We start from the raw sequence: 25,988 nt of genomic DNA on the forward strand, positions 1-25,988 counted from the left end.
CATGCGTCTCTCTATTATTCATGGGAATACTTGGGAACAGATTTCTTAAATTAAAATCACTTGGAACTCATTTCCTGGTGCTTTTATGTCCAACAATAAAAATAAAAATAAATAAAAAAAGGTTGTTTTATTTTGCTCAGAAAACTTGGGGGGCCAAATGAAACCACCCGCAGGCCGCCAGTTAGGGATCCTTGCCCTAGCGCTTTTGAGCATGTTTATATGGAGAGTTACAGTCTAAGAGGTATCAGACTAGGCCTCTGGCACCCTGAGCCTACTAATACCCCAAATAGCCTTGTTCAGGGCAGGTTTAAACCTTCCCAAAACAGCCGTCATATCAGTGACACTTCTTCTATGAGCTCATTGACTGTTCCCAAACACATCAGTGACACTGAACATGATGACTCAAGTAAACCTAGTCAGGGCAGAGCCTTGTCAAACGACAAGCCTGACCAATTTGAAGATGAGAAGTTAGGTCCACATGGTTTCAACCCTTCCACCGGAAGCACTAGTCCCCCAACAACCACATATCCACCCAGTGTTAACACTTCTCAGAGTGCAACTGCCCGCACCAGCATTACATTTGAGTAATTTATCCAGAGTAAGTACACTTTCCCTCAATAAAGTAGCTATCAGCAAAGTCAGAGCTAGTAAGGGGGTGTAAGTCAAGTGCAAGTGTTGCAGGTAATGGTGGTGATAAAATACCAGTGAAATAAAATGAAAATGAAGGTGGTAAATTCCTAATGTTAGATGAGGTTATACTTTATTGCTCATTATGCATTGTTGACCCAGGTTTCTACCGCTCCTGAGATGACTGGCTTCATCCCTGTGCCCTGCTATGGTCTGACTTTGAATACATGGTTAAATCCTGAGCCCTTGGGAAATCTTTGGTTTCAGGGATTAGAAATGGTTAAAATAAATTTTACATGGGCACTATTGTTTTTATTTCACTACAGTGGTCAGGGCTTCATCAAAATGTGATAATTCAAAGATTGTCTTTTGAGTTCGTGACCTCAAGTGGTGAATGTATGGAAATACTTTAGAACCAGTCAGACCTAACCCAACAGGACAGAGTGCAGTAGTACTGAACTCTGCAGGCCAGGAGCCCATTGAAGCTGCTCTTTCACTGCTGGTATGGAGTGGAGCTGATCTCATTCTCATGATAATAATAACATGCCATTTGGCAGACGCTTTTATCCAAAGCGACTTACAGTCATACGTGCATACATTTTTGTGTATGCGTTGTCGCGTGGATCGAACCCACTACCCTGGCGTTACAAGCGCCGCGCTCTACCAGCTGAGCTACAGAGGACTACCGCATCACCATCTACCTGGCCCCATGTTTGAAGCAGGTTCATATGGTTGATTTGCTTATGTTTTATTTTGAATCTATATAGTTATTATCAGGCATGGCTGTCAAAATGGTTCTGGTTGAGCGGGCCTATTGTTATATTGGTACATTTTCAAAAATTGTACAACTACAAACGCTGTAGGTGAATGCATTCACGTTCATGACGCCAGGTGGCGACAAAGTCATTTTGCACTTTTAAATAGTGACGTCTTACCTGCGCCGGAAGTGTAATTCGTAAACGCTGATGTGTTACCTTCATTGAGATCTCGTTACAGTTGAACTTCAAGCCTGTGTTTGGTATAACAGTCCATCTAAATTGCTCGAATACTGTACAAGTCGATGTCAAAAAAGGACCTACTACGCGTACGTGAAGGGAACAGCAGCACAGGGTTAAGGAACTAATGGCGGTAGGTGGATCTTTCACCTGCGTATGTTTCAGACAGGTTGGGCAGACTAGCTGACTGCATAGGATAACGAGCCTACTAAGCTTTATAACAGCAACTAACTCACCTTCAGTTATGTGTACCTATTGGCTAATTAATTTGATAGAATGATAAACTAATGTGTATCAAAGCCAATTAATTAGCTTGAGCCAACGTTAGTTAACAAACCCTACACAGCCTGTCTCCATATTGATGCTAGTAAGTTAATTGCTGGTAAGCTTTCTTATTTCTGAAGTCCATGCAATGTTGACTACACTAACAGCCCACCTTTCTAATGCACACAGCCCAAAGGTAAGGTCGGCACTAAAGGCAAGAAGCAAATCTACGAGGAGAATGAGGAGACACTCAAGTTCTACACCAGAGTAATCTTGGGAGCTAACGTAAGACATCATCTTCCTTGCCAATGTTACTTTTTGAATGGAAATTGTGACTAGTACAGCACCTGACACTTCTTTCTCTCCTAGGCGATATACACTGCGTTAAACCTCTTGGTCTTCTATAGCTCTTCAACGTTTTGGACATGGGTGAGTTCATTCTGTGTATGTTATTGACATTGATGGCTCCTCTACTGTTGAGCAGTGAAACTGGGATGATTGCGGATTACTAACGCTCTCTACTTTATTATTTTCTCCCTCTCTCTCGTTCCTCCCTTCTTGGTTTCTCCCCCACGGTCTCATTCCCCCTGTCTCTCTCTTCTTCCTTCCTCCATCTCCTTCTCCCACCCCTGTAGTTTGCAATGGTGTTTGCCCTGGCAGTGTATGTGGGCAGTTACCGCTCCATGACTGCCATGGCCAAAGCAGTGTTTGGTGAGGATGGGAGTCTGCTGGACGGAGGAATAGATCTGAACATGGAGCAGGGGATGGCAGAGTGAGTGCTCACACTGCAGGAGTGTGTTTTTATTTCCGTGAACATGAGTGTGCAAACATACAGTATGTGTGTGAGAATTGGTGAGTATTACAGCATGTTCAAAATGCGTGTAACAATGGTGCCCTTATCTCCCTTCAAGGGTAGATTTCTCAAAGCTATAATGGTAGTGTGGTGCGTTTATGATGGATTCTTTGTCATTATAGGCATCTGAAGGATGTTATCCTGCTAACTGCCATAGTACAAGTGCTCAGCACCATCTCCTCCTACTTCTGGTACCTTTGGCTACTGGTAAGAGTTTATCCCGTACTTGCTGTACTCGCTCTCTTTGGTTGTTTATTTTCTCTTTCTCGTGGCCATTATTGATCTCTTAATCAATCTGTGTGTGTCAGGCCCCGGCCCGTGCAATGTTCCTGCTGTGGGTCAACTTCCTAAGCCCCTGGTTTTCGGCCGAGAACTCTGGTGCCGCCCCAGAGGAGGTGAATGAGAAGAAGCAGAGACGACAGGAGCGCAGACAGATGAAGAGATTCTAACTTGGCAGACTGTCGCATTATTTCTATACACAGAATGAATCTAAATACAGACAGCCAGGAACTCTACAGTTAAGTTATTCAGGAGGAGCTTTTGATGTGTGCTCAGACGTCCAGGTATGGATAAAGAACTGAACCGGACCCTGGGGGTTATCTGGTTTTCCTCTCGCTCCCTATCCCTTCATCCTTCCCTTTCTTCCTCGCCCCTCTATCCTTATCCCTCTTTCTTTACATCTGGAGAGGAAATCGTCCTTGTTGGGCTGATGTCATCATCATCACCAATACATGTTGTCATATACCTTGGCCTGTAATTTGTATTTACATGCAATTGTTCATAATCTAGGTCTATGTATCACATCAATTTCATATGAACTAGTGAAAAGGATGTGGTGATTTTACCCTATGGCAGGCCTTTTATTTTAGACACTGCTCATCAGATCTCACTCTCATTGCCCAATTCCAAATAGACCACTAGCAACTACCACCTAGGTGCTAATCTAGACCAAGGGGGAACTATTACCTAACTTTTACAGCTATTTATTTCAGATCTACATGAAGTGCCTAGGGTTAGGGGCTAGGTGTTGATTTGGAATTGGGCCTATGTGACGAAGGTTGAAATTAAATCCGATTCTGCTTTGTCCGCAATGCACAGTTTAAAGGCAATGTTCTCGCAGAGACTACATTCACTGTTAGTGCTGCATATGTCGGCTCAATCGGAAATGACTTGCACTGAACAAAAATATCAACGCAACATGTAAAGTGTTGGTCCCAAGTTTCATGAGCTGAAATAAAAGATCCCAGAAATGTTCCATATGCACAAAAAGCTTATTTCTCTCAAATGTTATGCTCAAATTTGTTTACATCCCTGTTAGTGAGCATTTCTCCTTTGCCAATATAATCCATCCACCTTACAGGTGTGGCATATCAAGAAGCTGATTAAACAGCAGGATCATTACCCAGGTGCACCTTGTGTTGGGGACAATAAAAGGCCACTCTAAAATGTGTCACACAACACAACGCCACAGATGTTTCAGATTTTGAGGGAGCACGCAATTGGCATGCTGACTGTAGGAATGTCCACCAGAGCTGCTGCCAGAGAATGTAATGTTCATTTCTCTACCATAATACGCCTCCAACGTCATTTTAGAGAATTTGGCAGTACGTCCAACCGGCCACACAACCGCAGACCACGTGTATGGCTTTGTGTGTGCGAGCGGTTTGCTGATGTCAACGTTGTGAACAGAGTGCCCCATGGTGGTGGTGGGGTTATGGTATGGGCAGGCATAAGCTACGGACAATGAACACAATTGCATTTTATCGATGGCAATTTGAATGCATAGAGATACCGTGACGAGATCCTGAGGCCCATTGTCATGCCATTCATCCACTGCCATCACCTCATGTTTCAGTATGATAATGCATGAACCCATGTCGCAAGGATCTGTACACAATTTCTGGAAGCTGAAAATGTCCCAGTTCTTCCATGGCCTGCATACTCACCAGACATGTCACCCATTGAGCATATTTGGGATGCTCTGGATCGACGTGTACAATGGCGTGTTCTAGTTTCCGCCAATATCCAGCAATTTTGCACAGCCATTGCAGAGGAGTGGGACAACATTCCACAGGCCACAATCAACAGCCTGATCAACTCTATGCGAAGGAGATGTCGCGCTGCATGAGGCAAATGGTGGTCACACCAGATGCTGACTAGTTTTCTGATCCACGCCCCTACTTTTTTTTTTTTTAAAGGTATCTGTGACCAACAGATGCATATCTGTATTCCCAGTCATGTGGAATCCATAGATTAGGGCCTAACGATTTCCTCATATGAACTGCAACTCAGTAAAATCTTTGAAATTGTTGCATGTTGCGTTTTTATATTTTTGTTCAGTATAAATGGCGCATTGTCTAAATCCGCGATCAGATTGTATCTCGGCCCTAATCGTTATAGCTCCCATCCTTCATAATGCTGAAAAATGATTTGATTACAAAAAATAACAATCCTCAGATTCTCAAGTATCATATACATTCATTGAACATTTCAAGTGCATTTCTTCACAACATAAATAAGCAATAGGAAATATACAGTGCCTTCAGTAAGTATTCAGACCTTTTGACTTTTTCCACGTTTTTGTTGTTACAGCCTGAATTTAAAGTTTATTAAATTGAGATTTTGTCACCCTACACATGATACCCCACCCATAATGTCAAAGTGGAATTATGTTTTTTGAAATTTTTACAAATTAATAAAAAAATGATTGAGTTAAGTATTCAAGCCCTTTGTTATGGCAAGCCTAAATCATTTTAAGTCATAAGTTGCATGGACTCATTCTGTGTACAATAATAGTGTTTAACATGATTTTAGAATGACTACCTTGCATCTCTACCCCACACATACAGTTATATGTAAGGTCCCCCAGTCAAGCAGTGAATTTCACACACAGATTCAACCACAAAGACCAGGGAGGTTTTCCAATGCCTCGCAAAGAAGGGCGGCTATTGGTAGATGGGCAAATGTATTTGTGTTTTTTTTTTAAGCAGACATTGAATATCCCTATGAGCATCGTGAAGATATTAATTACACTTTGGATGGTGTATAAATACACCCAGTCACTACAAAGATACAGGCGTCCTTCCTAGCTCAGTTGCCGGAGAGGAAGGAAACCGCTCAGGGATTTCATCATGGGGCCAAGAGTGACTTTAAAACAGTTACATAGTTTAATGGCTGTGATAGGAGAAAATGGATGATGGATCAACAACATTGTAGTTACTCCACAATACTAACCTAAATGACAGAGTGAAAAGAAGGAAACCTGTACAGAAAAAAAATATTCCAAAACATGCATCCTGTTTGCAACAAGGCACTAAAGTAATAATGCAAAAAATGTGGCAGCGCAATTAACTTTTTTGTCCTAAATAAATTAAATGTGTTATGTTTGGGAATGGAATGTCGCTAAGCACAGGCAAAATCCTAGAGGAAAACTTGGTTCAGTCTGCTTTCCACCAGACACTGGGAGATGAATTCACCTTTCAGCAGGACAATAACCTAAAACACAAGGCCAAATCTACACTGGAGTAGTTTACCAAGAAGACCGTGAATGTTCCTGAGTGGCCGAGTTAGTTTTGACTTAAATCTACTTAAATCTATGGCAGTATCTGGAAATGGTTGTTGAATGTCCAGCAATTATCAACAACCAATTTGACAGAGCTTGAAGAATTTTTAAAAGAACAATGGGCAAATGTTGCGTAATCCAGGTGTGGAAAGCTCTTAGAGACTTACCCAGAAATACTCATAGCTGTAATCGCTGCCAAAGGTGCTTCTACAAAGTATTGATCCAGGGGCATGAATACTTATGTAAATTAGATATTTCTGTATTTCATTTTCAATACATTTGCAAAAATGTCTAAAAATATGTTTTCAAATCAAATTGTATTGGCCACATGCACCGAATACAACAGGTGCAGACATTACAGTGAAATGCTTACTTACAACCAACCAACCAACAGTGCATTAATTTTTTTATAAAAAAGTAAAATAAAACAACAAAAAAGAGTTGAGAAAAAAAGAGCAGAAGTAAAATAAAATAACAGTAGGGAGGCTATATATACAGGGGGGTACCGGTGCAGAGTCAATGTGCTGGGGCACCGGCTAGTTGAAGTAATATGTACATGTGGGTAGAGTTAAAGTGACTATGCATAAATAATTAACAGAGTAGCAGCAGCGTAAAAATATGTGGTGGGGGTGGGGGGGCAGTGCAAATAGTCCTGGTAGCCATGATTAGCTGTTCAGGAGTCTTATGGCCTGGGGGTAGAAGCTGTTGAGAAGTCTTTTGGACCTAGACTTTGTAATTATGGGGTATTGTGTGTAGATGGATGAGGGGGAACAAATCTGTTTATTCCATTTTGAATTCAGGCTGTAACACAACAGAATGTGGAATAAGTCAAGGGGTATGAATACTTTCTAAAGTCACTTTAGTAGTATACCTTTTGTGATGTGTAGCCATCTTGGTGTGAAATCAGTCGTTTGTTCTGTTTCTTTCTCCATATCTCCCAACCGAATGACCCAGGCTGTGTCATCACTCCCTTTTGCGGATGTGATAGAACTGTCGCCTCAGATCCGCAAAGGGGAGTGATGGAGGGTAGATTGGAGAAAACAGCTTCCTGTAGCTAATGCATCCCCAGTGAGTTATTGCCTGAATTCCCCACTGTGTCATTGACAAGCATAGACAAGGCACTAGGAATGGGACTAAGACCTATGACTGCTGCTCTGGCTTTGCCAAAATCATCTTTGAATAATACACAAATGAAATGGAAGTATATATTGATGCACTGGTAGTTAGTTGCCAGCAATTTGTGTGATCAATATGCCTATACAATGTAAGCATGTCAAAGCAGGGGTAACATGGTCGTTGATCGCTTCAGAAATGTCTGCCTTTTTACTATCAGCCAACAACTATGTAAGCCTAGATACTGTTGCTACAAAGTCTTAATGTACATATGATTAAATTGATTTCAGTATGAAAACAATAACCTGTTTTAGGTCTCATTTTATGTCAATGTTTTTTTCATAATGATTTAACAAGTACGTTAACTAGATTTGATCTGTTATTTCATTGTAGAGAGCAAACATCTGTGTCCAAAAGTCGAAGTATTGTTTGTGTTATCAATAAATGTATATTAAAGCAACCTTTTCACAATTTAGAATCAGAAAAACGTATTTTAGAACTTTGATAACGTTCAAGTAAAAAACAAATCGGGGGACTTTTATTTGGAAAATGATCGGTATGGTCACGTGACCTTAAAGGCCGTTGCTACATCCATTTTTGGACTCTTAAATGAATTATATGTACCCATTGATTCTTGAAGAATATAACTCATAAATGCCTCATGAGCTTAATTCAACTGCCGTATCACAGAACCCAAAATATAAGCTTGTTTAACTCCAAAGCAATTGTAAAGAAACACTATATAGCCTCAACACATGGTTAAAACTAGAATGTTGATATCATGGATGGTAAGTCCTTGCATCCTTAGCGCTGTCTATGAATTTGAGAGTGGTTACATTGCTCCAGCCCCATCCCTCAGCTTTTTACCGAAACGGGTGCCCTACATTTACATTTTAGTCATTTAGCAGACGCTCTTATCCAGAGCGACTTACAGTTAGTGAATACATATATATATTTTTTTATACTGGCCCCCCGTGGGAATCGAACCCACAACCCTGGCGTTGCAAACGCCATGCTCTATCAACTGAGCTACATCCCTGCCGGCCATTCCCTCCCCTACCCTGGACGACGCTGGGCCAATTGTGCGCCGCCCATGAGTCTCCCGGTCGCGGCCGGCTGCGACAGAGCCTGGATTCGAACCAGGATCTCTAGTGGCACAGTCAGCACTGCGATGCAATGCCTTAGACCACTGCGCCACTCAGGAGACCATCTTTTATTGTTTCAAAGGCAGATTGCCGCTTTAATGGAGCTTGCATCACAATGCTTCCAATTCAAAAAGAGTGTACACATTTTTGCACAATCCCTGTATTTACAGTCGTGGTCAAAAGTTTTGAGAATGACACAAATACTAATTTTCACAAAGTCTGCTGCCTCAGTTTTGATGATGGCAATTTGCATATACTCCAGAATGTCATGAAGAGTGATCAGATGAATTGCAAAGTCCCTCTTTGCATGAAAATGAACTTAATCCCAAAAAATCATTTCCACTGCATTTCAGCCCTGCCACAAAAGGACCAGCTGCCATCATGTCAGTGATTCTCTCGTTAACACAGGTGAGTGTTGACGAGGACAAGGATGGAGATCACTCTGTCATGCTGATTGAGTTAGAATAACAGACTGGAAGCTTTAAAAGGAGGGTGGTGCTTGAAATCATTGTTCTTCCTCTGTTAAACATGTGGTTGCTTCTCAGCCAAGGGAGTGGGCTCACTCACAATTTTGCCTAAGAACACATCCATGAATAAAGAATGGTACCAACACATCCTCCGAGAGCAATTTCTCCCAACCATCCAAGAACAGTTTGGTGACGACCAATGCCTTTTCCAGCATGATGGAGCACCTTGCCATAAGGCAAAAGTGGTAACTAAGTGGCTCGGGGAACAAAACATCGAAATTTTGGGTCGATGGCCAGGAAACTCCCCAGACCTTAATCCCATTGAGAACTTGTGGTCGATCCTCGAGGTGGGTGGACAAACAAAAACCCACAAACTCCAAGCATTGATTATGCAAGAATGGGCTGCCATCAGTCAGGATGTGGCCCAGAAGTTAATTGACAGCATGCCAGGGCAGATTGCAGAGGTCTTGAAAAATAAGGGTCAACACTGCAAATATTGACTCTTTGCATAAACTTTATGTAATTGTCAATAAAAGCCTTTGACACTTATGGAATGCTTGTAATTATACTTCAGTATACCATAGTAACATCTGACAAAAATATTTCATAACACTGAAGCAGCGAACTTTGTGAAGACCAATACTTGTGTCATTCTCAACTTTTGACCACGACTGTATATTTCTATGGACCTCTTCCTCTGTTCATAGTCTGAACATGAACTTGGTCTGAACTTCAGGGAAACACTCTTAAGGCCACTTCGATACCGAAGTTGCATTTTTGTAGCAGGTTAGGATAATTAACGTAGCAGGTTAGGAGACTGATGTTAAGGTCAGGAATAGGGTTAGGGGTTTGCGAAAATGCTCTCCTAACCTGCTACGAAAATCACTTTGAAAACGATGTCGCGGGTGTTTGGGCTACTTCTAAATTGCATCGCGGCCGTCATGGAATTTTTCTTTAAAATATGTAACTGTGACCTGCTGCTGATGACTATCAGCTAGTGAGGCAGCCTGTTGCTGAGTGAGCGGTGGGAGGGCCGGAGGGGTGTGTGTATGTTGAGTCACGTGAGTTAGAGGAGACAGTCATGACAACGTTTTACCAGTTCTTGGTAGGCTATTTAGATTGTAATTATGGAGACATATATTTCCAACCCTCTTTCCATAAAACATATTAACGCACTAGAACTGATCATCAAGAAATAAGGCGATAATGCACAGAAAAACGACTAGGCGCTCTAAAGCGCATTATATGAATTCACTTGGAGGTGGTTTAAACTGCATTCTAATGTCGACTTTGCTTATAGAAAACCAAATCAAGCGAAGGATTTTACGAATCCTCAGTTATTGGGTCTGCAGTGCTGCGCGGGTGGACATTTTAAATGGAAGTTATGGAACTCCCTGGCGTGCTTCCGATATGGGGAAAAGGCCACAATGAAGCTGACATTGAATGTGGAGAGTGATATATCCAGGGGCGCAACTTTCACTGGGGACGGGGGACATGTCCCCCCCACATTCTGAAATTGCATTTTTGTACCCCCCCAGTTTTAGCATTGGAATGTGTCACAAAACGAGGCAACTGTATGCTTTAGGGCCATGCGGACGCCTCCGAGCTGTCGGGTAGGCTGTTTGGAGTGTTTATCCGACTGGATAAAAAATAATAAAAAAATAAAATAAAAATGATGCCCCCCCACACACTTCTAAAACCAAAGTTGCGCCCCTGTTGGCCGTTAAGTAGCCTATTAATTTCTGTGCAGGCTACTGTAGCCTACCATTTGAAACAATAAATATGTTGAAATGATGATATCACTGGAGTCATTGCAAATCAATTTTTGCCACTTGTGTAGCCTACTGGGAGCTGGCAAACGGATTTAATAAATAGCCTATAACTTCAGTGTATTGTTGTTGTAGACCTCAGTAGCCTATTCCAGCAGGCTATTGGGCAACATAAGCACTTCTTACCTTGAAATGGCCTCACTATTCATGATAAATAAATGAGTCTGTCAATTTACATCATGCCTAGGCTACTGTAGGCTATCAGGGGCTATAGGATACCTGCATCTAGCGAACCAAACCATGGTAAAGTTGAATTACAATCATAAACCCAGATTTTAGTAGGCCTAGCCAATTGTGGGGATCTATTTTCTTATAACTGGATGTGATGCCTAGCTTAGAAAGAATGCATTAATGATTAAACATAATAGGTTTGTACTGTACTGAAATAAATTGTTTAACATAACAAGCTGTGATTCATGTGAGGAATGTTAGGGAGTAGGGTGAGACAGACTTGTGATTCTCACAGACACATACACACTGCCTCTTTGTTAAACCGTGCTCAAGGACATGTGTTCTGCTACAGTGGAGAGGAACAGACTATGTCTGAAGTTGCAAAACAACTAGACACCTGGCAACAGTGAAGCGCCAAGGGGCTGGGACCAGCCTGTGCGCCAACGATAGGCTGAGTAAGTCTAAACCACGCTCAGACTCTACTCTGATTGGCCAGCAGGGAGCGGGAACTATCTCTGTCAGAGTATTTGGAGAAGAACTTAGAACAATGGATCAGTTCTCTGAGTGCCCTGTGTGGTATTTCAGTGGACCCATATATACGAACATCATATTTACCATGTAAGTGTTTGCATTAATTAAAATACTAGTATATCTTAGAAGTCGTGTTGACCTCTTTTGTTCCCAATACCAGATTTGAATTGACGCAACTTAACACAATGCCTATTGAAATGACAAGTCAATCTTGTAAATTGGCCATTTATAATGGTTTGTAGTCTTAACATCAGGCATAATAATGGCACAATTGCCAGAAAATAGCCTAACGTTCTTTTGAAGGTTGTCCAAGTGTTTCTTGCACAGAGATTTTGAGATCCTCTGTTCAACTTTCATCCCTCAAACATATTTACAATGAAACGAGTTAATTCGACATCCATTCATGGAAAACGATCTGGCGAGTTTAAAATAAGGGCGAATTATCATTTCTCGTGCAATGAAAACCGATTTTTTCTTCTTTCATCGTTACAAGTTACGTCGATATTCTTGCTTAATTTGCTCGATAACGTTATGGGGAAAGGGTTTATTGGCTAAAAGTGGCAACTCTTCTCTTGCTGATGAAAAATTGAGCTAGTTTCAGGCTTTGTTTGCGGGTTTTAGTAGTCGTTGCGTTGACATTTTAGCTAGACCTGGCAACCCTGAGTGTGTCCACTGAACTTCAGCCATCCGGAAGTGAATAAATGATCTCATCGCAAGGCCAGTTGCTAAGCTGCAAGTGTAGACTGTGGTCGCAAGCAACATGAAATCAACAACAAGGACTGAAGAAGCCAGACAGAATCAGATTAGTAGTTGTTATTAGCTAGCTATTGATTCCGGTCTTAACCATTCTATTTTCACCAATCATAGCTAGAGATATTCTACTGGCAATTAGCTTAAAATGCAGGTATGTTCTGTATTATATTTTGCCCTGCCCAGGACAAGCAATCTAATTAGCTAGCTACTGTACTAGCTAATTGAGCTGTTGTTAACGTTAGCAAGTTATGCTAATTTGCTAGCTAGTAGCTAGCTAATAAAGTTCAACCAAACTGTTTAACCATCGAAATGGCGTTTACTAGCTAGCTAGCTAACAGTTATTAGAATTTGCATGACTTTGTATTTGCCTAAATTGCAGCCCGAAATGAATTGTTACTTTGTTTTGTTTAAGCTAACTAAGTTAACTAAGCCTGCTAACTAGCTAGCGAACCAGCTAGCTAACGCCAACAGCGTAGATTCGACTATCTAGCTCGTAATAATTAGCTGGTTTAAACAGTTTCTATTTTGTTTGCATCCTCCCTCAGCTCCAAGAGAAGCCGACAGTGGACATGAAGCGGAGAAGTTGACCTTTTATCTGTCTCTTCTGCCACACAGAGCTAGTTGCTTCTTGTTCATTCATTGGAGAGAAGCTAAAAGTCTCATCATACAGTCAACACACCTGAAGCAACTAGCTCTGTGTGAATAATAACACTGTTGAGTGTTGGATGCCCAAGAATCACCATGGCTGTGGCCAACACCACCAAAACATCATGGAGATTACGTGAGTAGAGTCTCCATTTCACTCACCCTTTCAAGACCCAAATTCAAGCCCCTAATCTTATTGGTTTCATGGACCAAGAGATGAATCCTGGTGTGTTGTGCATCATTTTCTGTTCCAGAGGAGATTGTAGCCCACTCCAGTAATGTGGCGTGTCTGGCCCTGGGGAAGAACTCAGGCCGTCTGCTAGCCACTGGGGGAGAGGACTGCCGAGTCAACATCTGGGCAGTCAGCAAACCCAACTGCATCATGGTACAGACTAGCCAGACCTTTAGGGAAGAAGTGTGTGTGTACAGTTTGATCTCTGCTTATTTCTGGTGGATGCTGCCTGTCACTAAAACATGTATTTCCACCTCTCTCTCACCATCTTGTCCCCTCTCCCTTTCTCTTCTCCTCTCCCGTTTGCTTTCCCTCTCTCCCTGTCTCTCTCACAGAGTCTGACAGGCCATAATAACCCAGTGGAGTGTGTAAAGTTTAATAACTCTGAGGAACAGGTGGTGGCTGGCTCTCAGTCTGGATCACTGCGCGTATGGGACCTGGAGGCTGCAAAGAGTGAGACTGCATTTCTCCTATATTGTGTGTGTATGGGGAGGTTAGGCGTGTGGGATGTGGAGATGTATTTCTACTAGAGTCAACTAGACATTTACATTTACATTTACATTTACATTTACGTCATTTAGCAGACGCTCTTATCCAGAGCGACTTACAAATAGGTGCATTCACCTTATAGCCAGTGGGATAACCACTTTACATTTTTTTTTTTTTTTTTTTGTTTAAAAAAAAAATATAATTTATTTTATTTATTTATTTTATATATATATATATATTTTTTTTTTGGGGGGGTGGGTTGGAGTAAAAGGGGGGGTAGAAGGATTACTTTATCCTATCCCAGGTATTCCTTAAAGAGGTGGGGTTTCAAATGTCTCCGGAAGGTGGTGAGTGACTCCGCTGTCCTGGCGTCGTGAGGGAGCTTGTTCCACCATTGGGGTGCCAGAGCAGCGAACAGTTTTGACTGGGCTGAGCGGGAACTATGCTTCCGCAGAGGTAGGGAGCCAGCAGGCCAGAGGTGGATGAACGCAGTGCCCTCGTTTGGGTGTAGGGACTGATCAGAGCCTGAAGGTACGGAGGTGCCGTTCCCCTCACAGCTCCGTAGGCAAGCACCATGGTCTTGTAGCAGATGCGAGCTTCAACTGGAAGCCAGTGGAGTGTGCGGAGGAGCGGGGTGACGTGAGAGAACTTGGGAAGGTTGAACACCAGACGGGCTGCGGCATTCTGGATGAGTTGTAGGGGTTTAATGGCACAGGCAGGGAGCCCAGCCAACAGCGAGTTGCAGTAATCCAGACGGGAGATGACAAGTGCCTGGATTAGGACCTGTGCCGCTTCCTGTGTAAGGCAGGGTCGTACTCTCCGAATGTTGTAGAGCATGAACCTACAGGATCGGGTCACCGCCTTGATGTTGGCGGAGAACGACAGGGTGTTGTCCAGGGTCACGCCAAGGCTCTTCGCACTCTGGGAGGAGGACACAACGGAGTTGTCAACCGTGATGGCGAGATCATGAAACGGGCAGTCCTTCCCGGGAGGAAGAGCAGCTCCGTCTTGCCGAGGTTCAGCTTGAGGTGGTGATCCGTCATCCATACTGATATGTCTGCCAGACATGCAGAGATGCGATTCGCCACCTGGTTATCAGAAGGGGGAAAGGAGAAGATTAGTTGTGTGTCGTCAGCGTAGCAATGATAGGAGAGGCCATGTGAGGATATGACAGAGCCAAGTGACTTGGTGTATAGCGAGAATAGGAGAGGGCCTAGAACTGAGCCCTGGGGGACACCAGTGGTGAGAGCACGTGGTGCGGAGACAGCTTCTCGCCACGCCACTTGGTAGGAGCGACCGGTCAGGTAGGACGCAATCCAAGAGTGAGCAGCGCCGGAGATGCCCAGCTCGGAGAGGGTGGAGAGGAGGATCTGATGGTTCACAGTATCAAAGGCAGCAGACAGGTCTAGAAGGACAAGAGCAGAGGAGAGAGAGTTAGCTTTAGACCTAGGCTACCAGTTGTTCTGAGAATGCCATAACAATGTTTTGCTATTTTATCCCAGTCCTAAGAACTTTAATGGGACACAAGGCCAATATCTGCAGCTTGGACTTCCACCCGTTTGGGGAATACCTGGCATCAGGCTCCATGGACACCAACATCAAGGTGTGTATGTGTGCTGCATGAGTGAGTGTTGTTAAGAACTCTACTATGTATGTGGATTGTTATGTGATATCTGTGTTTAAACATACTTTTTCTCTTTCAGCTGTGGGATGTACGGAGAAAGGGCTGTGTGTTCAGGTACAAGGTAAGACTTGCACCCGTATGTAATTCATACCCAACTGAAGAGCACCAAGGTTAATTATTGGCTAAAGCCTTTTTGTGGTTAGAAAGCGCTGTACTATATTGACCCAGCCCCCTTAGTTTGGCAGGGATCCTGTTTAAAGGAGATGCTGTTGTCTCACTGGCCCTTCCCTCCCAACCTCCCCTCTTACCGACCTTCTCACTCTGTTAGAGGCCTGCTGTCTGGTCAGTGGCTGATTATCTTGTTAGCCGTGGGAGTGGGTCTGCTAATCAGCACTAATGCTGTGTGTTTATGTCTGGCAGTAGGACTAAGCCAGGGATTACAGTGAGATGGCGAACACTGTCTTGTCTGCCCTGGCCTGGGGAGGAGGGGCTGGGGACTGACTGTCTGGATAGGAGTAGGGGGGCCTGTGTGTGTTTATCAATTTCATATGCAATCTGTGTGTGTTTGTGCAGGGTCACACTCAGGCAGTAAGGTGCCTGGCTTTCAGTCCAGATGGGAAATGGTTGGCCTCTGCTAGTGATGACAGCACCATCAAGGTATGAACGCACCTACACATTGTCAGAAGCTTGCTTTCACATGTTTCTCATCTCACATGACTGTGGTCAGTTTGTGAAGTAGGGCTCTCCAACTTTGTTCCTGGAGAGCTACTGTCCTGTAGGTTTTCACTCTAACCCTAATCTAGCGCATCTGATTCTAATAATTAGCTGGTTGATAAACTGAATCAGGTTAGCTACAACTGGGTCTAGAGCGAAAACCTACAGGAGGGTAGCTCTCCAGGAACAAGGTTGCAGAGCCCTATTGTAAACTCTCAACCTTATGTTCAGAGGGCTTTGCTACAAAGCAGGATTAATGAGTTAGCCAGCTAACTTGCCTAAATATTCTGAAATAACTTTTGAAAAATAAGCTTGAAATGGGCATGGCCTAATTGATTCAACAACCAAAAACACATATCTAAGTTTAACTTTCTTAATGAACCAGAAAATCAATAGTTATTTCTGGTTGGTTATCAGTCAGCTGGCTAACTCATTGATCCTGCTTTGTAGTATACACCTCTGCATAGAAGTTCTCCTTCTATAGGCACAGATCTGGGATCAGCTTACCTGATTCTTAAGGGCAACATCATAATATTCCTAGCTGTGCCAGTCAGGAACTCATATTGCCCTCTGACCTTTGTCCTAGCTGTGGGACCTGACTGCAGGGAAGATGATCACAGAGTTTACAGCACACACCGGAGCCATCAACATCATCCAGTTCCACCCCAACGAGTATCTGCTAGCGTCAGGCAGCTCTGACAGGTATGGTATCCACACACACACTCGGGGGTGAAATATGGTAAATAAATACGTATGAGGTAACTGTACTTACGATGGCTTCAACTCCATTACTAAAGCGGAATGCCTTAAGGATGGCTGTGTTTTCCACTGGCTTCATCACAGCTCTATCTGTGTGTGTACGTCTGTTCCCTACAGGACCATCAAACTGTGGGATCTGGAAAAGTTCAAGATGATTGGCTCTTCAGAGGGAGAGATGGGAGCAGTCAGGTAAGGGCTACCTTCACTAAGTGTAGTTGGTGGGACACCGCGATATTAGAAGTTTAGATGCAACCAACACTCTATACTGTATATAAACTATCCCTACATCCTTTTTCCTCTCCCCCATTTCTCTCTCCAGGTGTCTGGCCTTTAACCTGGATGGCTGCTGTCTGTACAGTGGAGCTGTGGACTCTCTGCGTGTCTATGGCTGGGAGCCCGACCGCTGCTTTGACGTGGTGCCAGTGGGCTGGGGCAAGGTGGCAGACCTGGCTATCTGCAACCACCAGCTGGTGTGTGAGCATGACATTTACTTTTTAAATGTTTTACATTTGAGTAATTTAGCAGACACTTATCCAGAACGACTTAGTTAGTGTATTAATCTTAAGATAGCTAGGTGAGACAACCACATTTCAGTCATTGTAATTACATTTACAATGACTGCGAGTGTTAGTGTTTATTATTATAATTTTTTGTGTGTGGGGGGAGTTACTATTTTAATGTTACTATTACTATTTAACTACTGTGTTACATAGTAATACCAATGGATGCTCTCTCTCCAAGATTGGCGTGTCGTACAATCTGACGAATGTTTCGTCCTACGTGGTGGATCTCACGCGGGTGAGGAAGTCTGGCTCTGTGATCCAAGGCGTAATCCAGGACGACCAGCCGCTCACAGAGCCCTCCCCGAAAGGATCCACGCTGCGACGCAACTACGACCGACCCCTGACCACCTGCAGCACACAGAGGTACTGCCCACTTCTAAACGCCGCTATACCTACTTTCTATGGAGCGAATCCTAACCCTAACGTGAGATGGGCACACTTAACTCAGATTTAGCATTTGGCCCTATATGCTACAGAATCTGTTTCAACAAAATCACATATGAGCTGATTTAAAATCGTAGTGGTTCAAATCATGTGGTCCTCCTGTAGCTGAGTTGGTAGAGAATGGCGCTTGCAATGCCAGGCGGCTTCCATTCCCGGGTCCACCCGTATATAAAATGTATGCACGCAGCTAAATGGCATATGTTATAGCAAATACTGCATCAAAACAGCATCCATTGGTTTCCATTGTATCAATAAGCAGACTATTTGATGTGTGGTTTTGGGGTGTGCTCTTCCAGGGTAAAGCAGAGTTCTGAGTCAGACCGGCGCAGTCCAGAGGGGGAGAGGAGGAGCCCCAGCAGTGAGGACGAGAAGGAGTCCTCCGCCGAGATCCGTAACCCTGAGGACTACAAAGAGATCTTCCAGCCAAAGAGCGCCATCTGTAGTCTCATATTACGTCTTACATTTTATTGCTATCTATTCAGTGTTCACACTAACAGCAGAATGCATGTATTACTACATGAACATCTAGCAGTGTCTTAATCATGCTTGAATTTCATACTAAAAGTCTCCTTGTTTCCCCCTTCCAGCTCGCACCCCCCCAAAGAGTGAGCCATTCCCTGCGCCTTTAGAAGATGGTGAGTACCTTCTACCAAGCTGTTAGTATGAGCAGTATTACATGTGTTTGTGATAAAACTACTTTTATTTGGTGTATTTTATTATTCATGTATTATATAGAAGTACAGAATGGGAGACATGTAATGGAGATGGATACAGAAAGGAAGGGCACAGACAGTCAGTCGAGCCGGGGCTCGAACCCCTGTCGTCAAGGGGCATGTGGGGTCTGCTTTACCAGACTCCGCCACTCATATTCAAGTTCTCTCTCTCTCTCTCTCTCTCCCTCTTTTTCTCAGAGAGTTTTGTGGTGAGGGCTAACCAAGGGCTGGTGGAGCTCATGACTCCTATGACTGACAGACAGCAGGTTTGTACTGTATAGCTGTACTGTTGTATGTGTGACTCATTTGTGTTTTTGTAATGCTTGAGTGTGTATGTGGGATTGGCTCTGTCAGTGTGTGAGTTTCTCTATGTAAATACGTTAGATTTGTTTCTAGTGTGTGTGTGTGTGTCTGTGTGTGTCACTGCAGCCCGGCCTGTTGAAGAACCTTCCAGTGGCCTCGTCCACTCCGGTCCTGAGGGTGGAGCCTACCGTGGTCGCCACGGCGCCCCGTCCCATCCCCGTGGTAACCGCACGATCTCCGACCTCTAACCACCCCCCTGCACCCCACCCAGCCCCCCCACCGGTCGTTGCTATGGCGAAGGCCAAACCCCAGCCTAGCGTCATCCTCTCCACCAGGAATGAACCAATAGGACTCAACGTGGGAGATTTCCTGCCTGTGAGTGTGTGTATATACATGCATAACACACACACAATCTTGTTTGTTTCATTTCCCATGGAGAAATTTCACTCAAAAAAGACATCACAATTTGTATGGTTAAAATCAAATGTATTTATAAATTAATAAAAACATATTTTCTTATCTTAGTTCTAATACTACTAAAAAATAAATAATATTCAACAGTCCATTCACAGTAGAGGCCCTCATTCTTCACTCACCCAAGTCTTTCTCCTCTGCTCCTGCTGGCTCTTTCTGATGTCACTGATCAGTCTGCCTAGGGTTTCCCTCACACCCACACTGTATAAGTGAACCCTGCGCTCCACCTCCATGTGCCAGTTGGCCAGGCAGAGTTGCTCCAGCTCAGGCAGGTGCTGGCTGTGCTAGCGGATAATCGCTATGTTTCTGAGCTCGTACCTCCAGGACTGCTCGCACTCCCAGAAACTCAGGCTGGCCACCTGCACAGGCTGAGGAGGGGTAAAATTTAAATAAAGTCATAAGTACATACAAAAATCTGATTTGATTTAATAAGAACCAGTGTAGATGGTAAGGTACTTCTACCTAACATACTGTGTGAGGAGTGTACCCAGGAAGATAGTGATGCTCCTGTGTAATCCATGGTATAGACTGGTCAAATTGCTGTTGCCAGAAGCTGATTTTTGAGAAATCTATTAATCTTAGATAGCAGATGCTAGTCGCATGTGTTGTCTTTTGAATGTATTATTTATTTATTTATTTTTATTTAACTAGGCAAGTCAATTAAGAACAAATTCTTGGTTGCCACCAAAACTGAGTTGGCACCTAACAACAAAGATTGCTATACATTCAATTGTGATATAAGATTCAAATGTATTCTTATGGTTTAGAATTGTCATGGAACTGTTTCAAATCAACACATTTGTTTGTGAGGTCATCAAATTAAAATGAAAGTGTTTTTGCCATCTAGAATCGTCATGGCAATGGAATTTAGTATATAAGTTAATGTTTTTATTACACTCATATAGCAGTCAATACAAACTGAAATCCATGAACATACAATTTATTAATACACATACAAGTAGCTAAAGAACATACAAGTAAACAGAATCAGGAAGCCAGAATAATTACTGAAGCAAAGTCAAGAAGTCGGCATGGGAGCTGAAGCAGCTTCTTTTGGTAGCATCGAGCGGTGGGAGGCAGAATCACGGTCCCAGGGATGGAGCAGCATGACGGTCACAGCCAGGGGGGAATAGTGGGTCAGGAGACGGGTCCGGAATGATTCAGGAGAGCACCTTGCCGTCCTCACAGCTATCCCGTAGCCTAGCCACTTGACTTTGTAGGTAGAAAGACCGCTAGCTAGCTACTCTTTCACTGCCAACAGGTAGCACCCACCTGGATGATGCCCTGGCAGCTGCTGCCGGCGCCAGTAGATCAGAGTGGAATGATAGTCCTCCTATTATTAGCCTCTGACATCACCGAACACCTCTGCCATCTCCACTGTCTTTAACTTCGGACTTCTTCTCGACTACAAGCCCCATAAGATAAACTGGATATAGAATTAAATGGAACACAAATAGTAATTTAATGCATATCTGATACTGATCAACATGTAAAATCAGCTCAACATTGAACCCACCATAGTGGTACAGTTTAAATTCACTCAGAAATGCTGGTACGCATCAAAAATGACAAAAACAAGATGGTCAGCTTTTTAAATATTTAACACATGCACAGAAATGGAATTGACCCCTAACTTTATGTAGGTTTAGGTATGATTGTGTGTGTGTGTATTTACCAGGTTATGTACGTTTATCTCTTTCTGTCCAAGCCTGCTCGTAACAACCGGCCCAGTGTGCTGGGTGATGACGAGGCTCTGGCCCAGATCAGAAAGGGCCATGACACCATGTGTGTGATGCTCACCAGCCGACACAAGAACCTGGACACCATCAGAGCTGTGTGGGGCAGCGGGGACGTCAAGGTATGACACTTAACAGACAACGCTAACACAACATTCACACACCGTTAACATTGCGCAACACCCCATGCTCAAGGTTCAGACAATGTTCATGCAATGTTAACATCACTTGAAATAAATAATTACAGTGAGGGGAAAAAAGTATTTGATCCCCTGCTGATTTTGTACGTTTGCCAACTGACAAAGAAATGATCAGTCTATAATTTTAATGGTAGGTTTATTTGAACAGTGAGAGACAGAATAACAACAAAAAAATCCAGAAAAACGCATGTCAAAAATGTTATAAATTGATTTCCATTTTAATGAGGGAAATAAGTATTTGACCCCCTCTCAATCAGAAAGATTTCTGGCTCCCCGGTATCTTTTATACAGGTAACGAGCTGAGATTAGGAGCACACTCTTAAAGGGAGTGCTCCTAATCTCAGCTTGTTACCTGTATAAAAGATACCTGTCCACAGAAGCAATCAATCAATCAGATTCCAAACTCTCCACCATGGCCAAGACCAAAGAGCTCTCCAAGGATGTCTGGGACAAGATTGTAGACCTACACAAGGCTGGAATGGGCTACAAGACCTTTGCCAAGCAGCTTGGTGAGAAGGTGACAACAGTTGGTGCAATTATACGCAAGTGGAAGAAGCACAAAAGACCTGTCAATCTCCCTCGGCCTGGGGCTCCATGCAAGATCTCACCTCGTGGAGTTGCAATGATCATGAGAACGGTGAGGAATCAGCCCAGAACTACACGGGAGGATCTTGTCAATGATCTCAAGGCAGCTGGGACCATAGTCACCAAGAAAACAATTGGTAACACACTACGCCGTGAAGGACTGAAATCCTGCAGCGCCCGCAAGGTCCCCCTGCTCAAGAAAGCACATATACAGGCCCGTTTGAAGTTTGCCGATGAACATCTGAATAATTCAGAGGAGAACTGGGTGAAAGTGTTGTGGTCAGATGAGACCAAAATCGAGCTCTTTGGCATCAACTCAACTCGCGGTGTTTGGAGGAGGAGGAATGCTGCCTATGACCCCAAGAACACCATCAAACATGGAGGTGGAAACATTATGCTTTGGGGGTGTTTTTCTGCTAAGGGGACAGGACAACTTCACCGCATCAAAGGGACGATGGACGGGGCCATGTATCGTCAAATCTTGGGTGAGAACCTCCTTCCCTCAGCCAGGGCATTGAAAATGGGTCGTGGATGGGTATTCCAGCATGACAATGACCCAAAACACACGGCCAAGGCAACAAAGGAGTGGCTCAAGAAGAAGCACATTAAGGTCCTGGAGTGGCCTAGCCAGTCTCCAGACCTTAATCCCATAGAAAATCTGTGGAGGGTGCTGAAGGTTCGAGTTGCCAAACGTCAGGCTCGAAACCTTAATGACTTGGAGAAGATCTGCAAAGAGGAGTGGGACAAAATCCCTCCTGAGATGTGTGCAAACCTGGTGGCCAACTACAAGAAACGTCTGACCTCTGTGAATGCCAACAAGGGTTTTGCCACCAAGTACTAAGTCATGTTTTGCAGAGGGGTCAAATACTTATTTCCCTCATTAAAATGCAAATCAATTTATAACATTTTTGACATGCGTTTTTCTGGATTATTTTGTTATTCTGTCTCTCACTGTTCAAATAAACCTACCATTAAAATTATAGACTGATCATTTCTTTGTCAGTGGGCAAACGTACAAAATCAGCAGGGGATCAAATACTTTTTTCCCTTACTGTACTTGACTTTCAATGTTAAACTCAGACAACATCCTTCAACTGACAGACGATCAGTTTTTAATCAGCTGTTTGTGGCGTCAAGTATGGAGAGATGTTACTGGTTGCCTTTAGGTGTTTTTTGAGTGATTGAGTATTGTGATTGGTTGCTGCTCTCTCTTCAGACCTCCTTGGACTCGGCTGTCTCGATGAAGGATCTCTCTATCGTCGTGGACATCCTCAACATCGTTAACCTCAAACCGTGAGTGGATGTTGAAACGCACGTCCACACACAAACCATTACAGATCTTATTTGGCTAAGGAGGCCACACGCATACTCTCACTGTCTCTCTTGGTGTTGGTATGAGTACCATGACTGTCCTCTCTTAACAGTGACATTAACAGTCATTTGACCTGTCCCCCAGGTCGCTATGGAAACTGGACCTGTGTACTGCTATCCTGCCCCAGATTGAAGAGCTGCTGCAAAGCAAGTATGAGAGGTGAGACAGCAGAGATGAGTGATAACAAATCTGTGTGTGTATAAATGTGTATTAACCTTCTTCTCTCTCTGTGTGGTCAGTTATGTGCAGACGGGTTGCATGTCTCTGAAGTTGATCCTGAAGCGTTTCTGGCCTCTCATCTCAGACACCCTGACAGCGCCCCCCTCTGTCGGAGTGGATATAACACGGGAGGAACGGTGAGTTTCGGCCCCATTTAAATCCTAAACTGGCTTGTACTTTTAACCATCTAACTGTAGTGTGTTAATGCAATGGTCACTAATCCTGGTCCTGGAGAGTTAAACTATGCAGCCCATCACTAAAGAATCATTGTTCTTAAGGGTTCTAGCTCCGTATTCATCCAGTATTGCTTTGGATGGCCTTATTGCTTTAAGAAAGACTCAGATACATTTGGATAGAGTTCAGACTCTGCCACAGTGAGACAGGCCATTTCCATTGCAGATTGTGATTAATGGTTTATTTGTGTTTGAGCCCAGCCACCAGAAGTGCAAGGCATGCTACAAGCAGCTGAAGAACCTCAGCAATGTGGTGAAGAACAAGGCCGACCAGGTGGGTCGCCACGGCAGCGCCTTCAAAGAGCTGCAACTGCTCATGGCCCCACTGGACTACTGACAGTCGACTATGCAATTGGAGACACGCACAGATCCACAGACCCAAAATGGCTGAGCACTGTGCTGTGAGGACTCAAGTCCGACTGACTGATGGCTGCATTCTCTCATCTACCGGAGTGGTAAATCAGGGGACAATCACAGATTCACACTGTGTGTGGATGGACTGAAGCAGTGGACTGAGCGGGATATGAGTCCTGTGTCCAGAAGGAGTCCATGTTAGAACTCATGGAGTAGCTGTGTGCTCAGGACGCAGCTCTCCTATTTAAACACTGGGCACTTATGATTCCTTAATCTGTGTCAGAGTATGTATTTGTGTGAGAAATGATGTCCTCGGTGACCTTGACTTGCCCACCACAGATGAGCACACACACTTTTCATAATTCCTCCACGCACACAAACACTTATGGCACACAGACCTGACTAGGGCCGGGTTTCAATCCATTTGTGGGTTATAGGCATTGCCTTTAAAAGCCGCAATGTTCACGCGGAGATCCTATACACAGGAAAGGCTGCATATGTCGGCTCAATCGGAAATTGCCTATAACCTGCCATCGGATTGAAACCCAGCACGTGTTCAGGTGATTGAAGCAATGATGGGTGTACGGTGTGATTTCTATTTAAATATTCTCTCAATCTTTTTCTACATTCTGTACCTGAGATGTCGACCCTAGATGCACTCTTTGAAAGTATTGTTAACACTAAAAGAACATGTTTTTCAAAAAAAGTCTAACTTTAGGCATGTTTCTGGAGTTGATCAGCAACAAGACTTCCGGAATTGAAAGGAACAACACTTGTCAAGATGTGTGTAATTCCACTCTAACAGAGAGCAGCACTGTTCTAGCTGGTTGGGAAGGTACTGTTTGAAAGGTGCTACAGATGTCCAAAATTAAAAGAACAAGGCAGACTAGCCCATCCACCACTCCATAGTGTGAAATGTATAGGGCACAGGGTAATGTTTTTAAGGTTTCTTGTAGAATCAGTTGCAACCATAGTTCTACAGTGATCGCAACATTGTATTGGTCCCATTGTGGCATCTGTGAGCACATGGGCAGCGCCATCTCCATTGTGAGTCCATTTTCTTCTGAGTTGGTAAACAAACAAAGGGTGCATACAGTCACCTGGAATGTGTTTAAACAGGTGTCAAGTCAAGGTTGGCGATTTACTGCCACCTGCAGTTATGGAACGTTTGCTCACAAGTATAATTCATTGGCTGATCCCTCCTGATGACCTGGATGGAATTGTGATCCTTACTTAACCCATAGGAAGTCCCACCCAGTTGATTACTTCAAAATGTTGAAAGGCCTCAATGGCACCACAGATTATCTGGTCAATATAATGGATATACTAGTGGCCGCTCTAACAATGAAACGTCTTAAACTGGAAGGCAGTCGGGAGGAGGCGGTACCATTCTAGCCAATGAGAGGGCAGATACAGGCACAACTGTTTCCACAGTCAAAATTGGCTATATCATAGTAATTCATGAAAACTAAAAATTGCTTTTTGGTTTTAATTTAAGGTTAACTGTGTGGTTAAGGTTAGGTTTAAAATAAGATAAATTGTAGAAATAGGCAGGGTTTGTGACCAGGCACAACTCCAACTGTTTAAAAAAAAAAGAATACACAAGGTGCAATTTCAAAATTGGGTAGTGCATCATCAGTTCCTATTTTCATGTTAGTCATTGCATACATTTACATTTTAGTAATTTAGCAGACACTCTTATCCAGAGCGACTTACAGGAGCAATTAAGGGCACCAACAGATTTCAGTCAGCTCGGGGATTCGAACCAGCGACCTTTCCGTTACTGGCCCAACGCTCTTAACCGCTAGGCTACCTGCCACATAGCTTAAAGAGCTATTGATAACTTATCAGAAATGTCCAGATCAACTAGCCCATATAGTAAAAAAGAAAATTGTCACTCAAACATCACATGAACACACAGACATGGCAAAATGTGTAGAATTGCAGGAAATAAGCTTTAAACCTGCAAAATTCTCAAAACCAACAAGAGGGGTGTGAACAGTTTGTCATGAACAGTGT

At 43.5% G+C, this 25,988-nt stretch overlaps 2 protein-coding genes across 3 annotated transcripts; both read left to right on the forward strand.

Annotated features, from left to right (window-relative positions):
- Nucleotides 1–1,574: 1,574 nt before the first annotated feature.
- On the forward strand, nt 1,575–3,953 carry LOC121580116 (transmembrane protein 208-like). Its single transcript, XM_041895169.2, has 6 exons — nt 1,575–1,755; nt 2,076–2,171; nt 2,256–2,315; nt 2,522–2,658; nt 2,862–2,946; nt 3,048–3,953. The coding sequence occupies exons 1-6, from the start codon at nt 1,750–1,752 to the stop codon at nt 3,186–3,188; spliced, it is 525 nt and encodes a 174-aa protein (XP_041751103.1). The 5' UTR covers nt 1,575–1,749; the 3' UTR covers nt 3,189–3,953.
- Nucleotides 3,954–12,274: 8,321 nt separating this feature from the next.
- LOC121579089 (katanin p80 WD40 repeat-containing subunit B1-like) lies at nt 12,275–24,870 on the forward strand. 2 transcript variants are annotated; one of them, XM_045213230.1, is made up of 20 exons: nt 12,275–12,461; nt 12,856–13,091; nt 13,210–13,340; nt 13,523–13,640; nt 15,179–15,279; nt 15,380–15,421; nt 15,874–15,957; nt 16,601–16,716; nt 16,891–16,962; nt 17,093–17,243; nt 17,515–17,699; nt 18,077–18,219; nt 18,368–18,415; nt 18,692–18,759; nt 18,923–19,171; nt 20,979–21,128; nt 23,008–23,084; nt 23,248–23,322; nt 23,403–23,519; nt 23,817–24,870. In XM_045213230.1, exons 2-20 carry the CDS (start codon nt 13,052–13,054, stop codon nt 23,950–23,952), a joined length of 2,103 nt encoding a protein of 700 aa, XP_045069165.1. In that variant the 5' UTR covers nt 12,275–12,461; nt 12,856–13,051; the 3' UTR covers nt 23,953–24,870. The 2 variants fall into 2 exon arrangements, with proteins under 2 accessions (XP_045069165.1, XP_045069166.1); XM_045213231.1 differs by having other exon boundaries at nt 12,926–13,091.
- The last annotated feature ends 1,118 nt before the right edge of the window (nt 24,871–25,988 follow it).

Source organism: Coregonus clupeaformis, unplaced genomic scaffold (genome assembly GCF_020615455.1).
Source record: "Coregonus clupeaformis isolate EN_2021a unplaced genomic scaffold, ASM2061545v1 scaf0091, whole genome shotgun sequence".
NCBI lineage: Eukaryota > Metazoa > Chordata > Actinopteri > Salmoniformes > Salmonidae > Coregonus > Coregonus clupeaformis.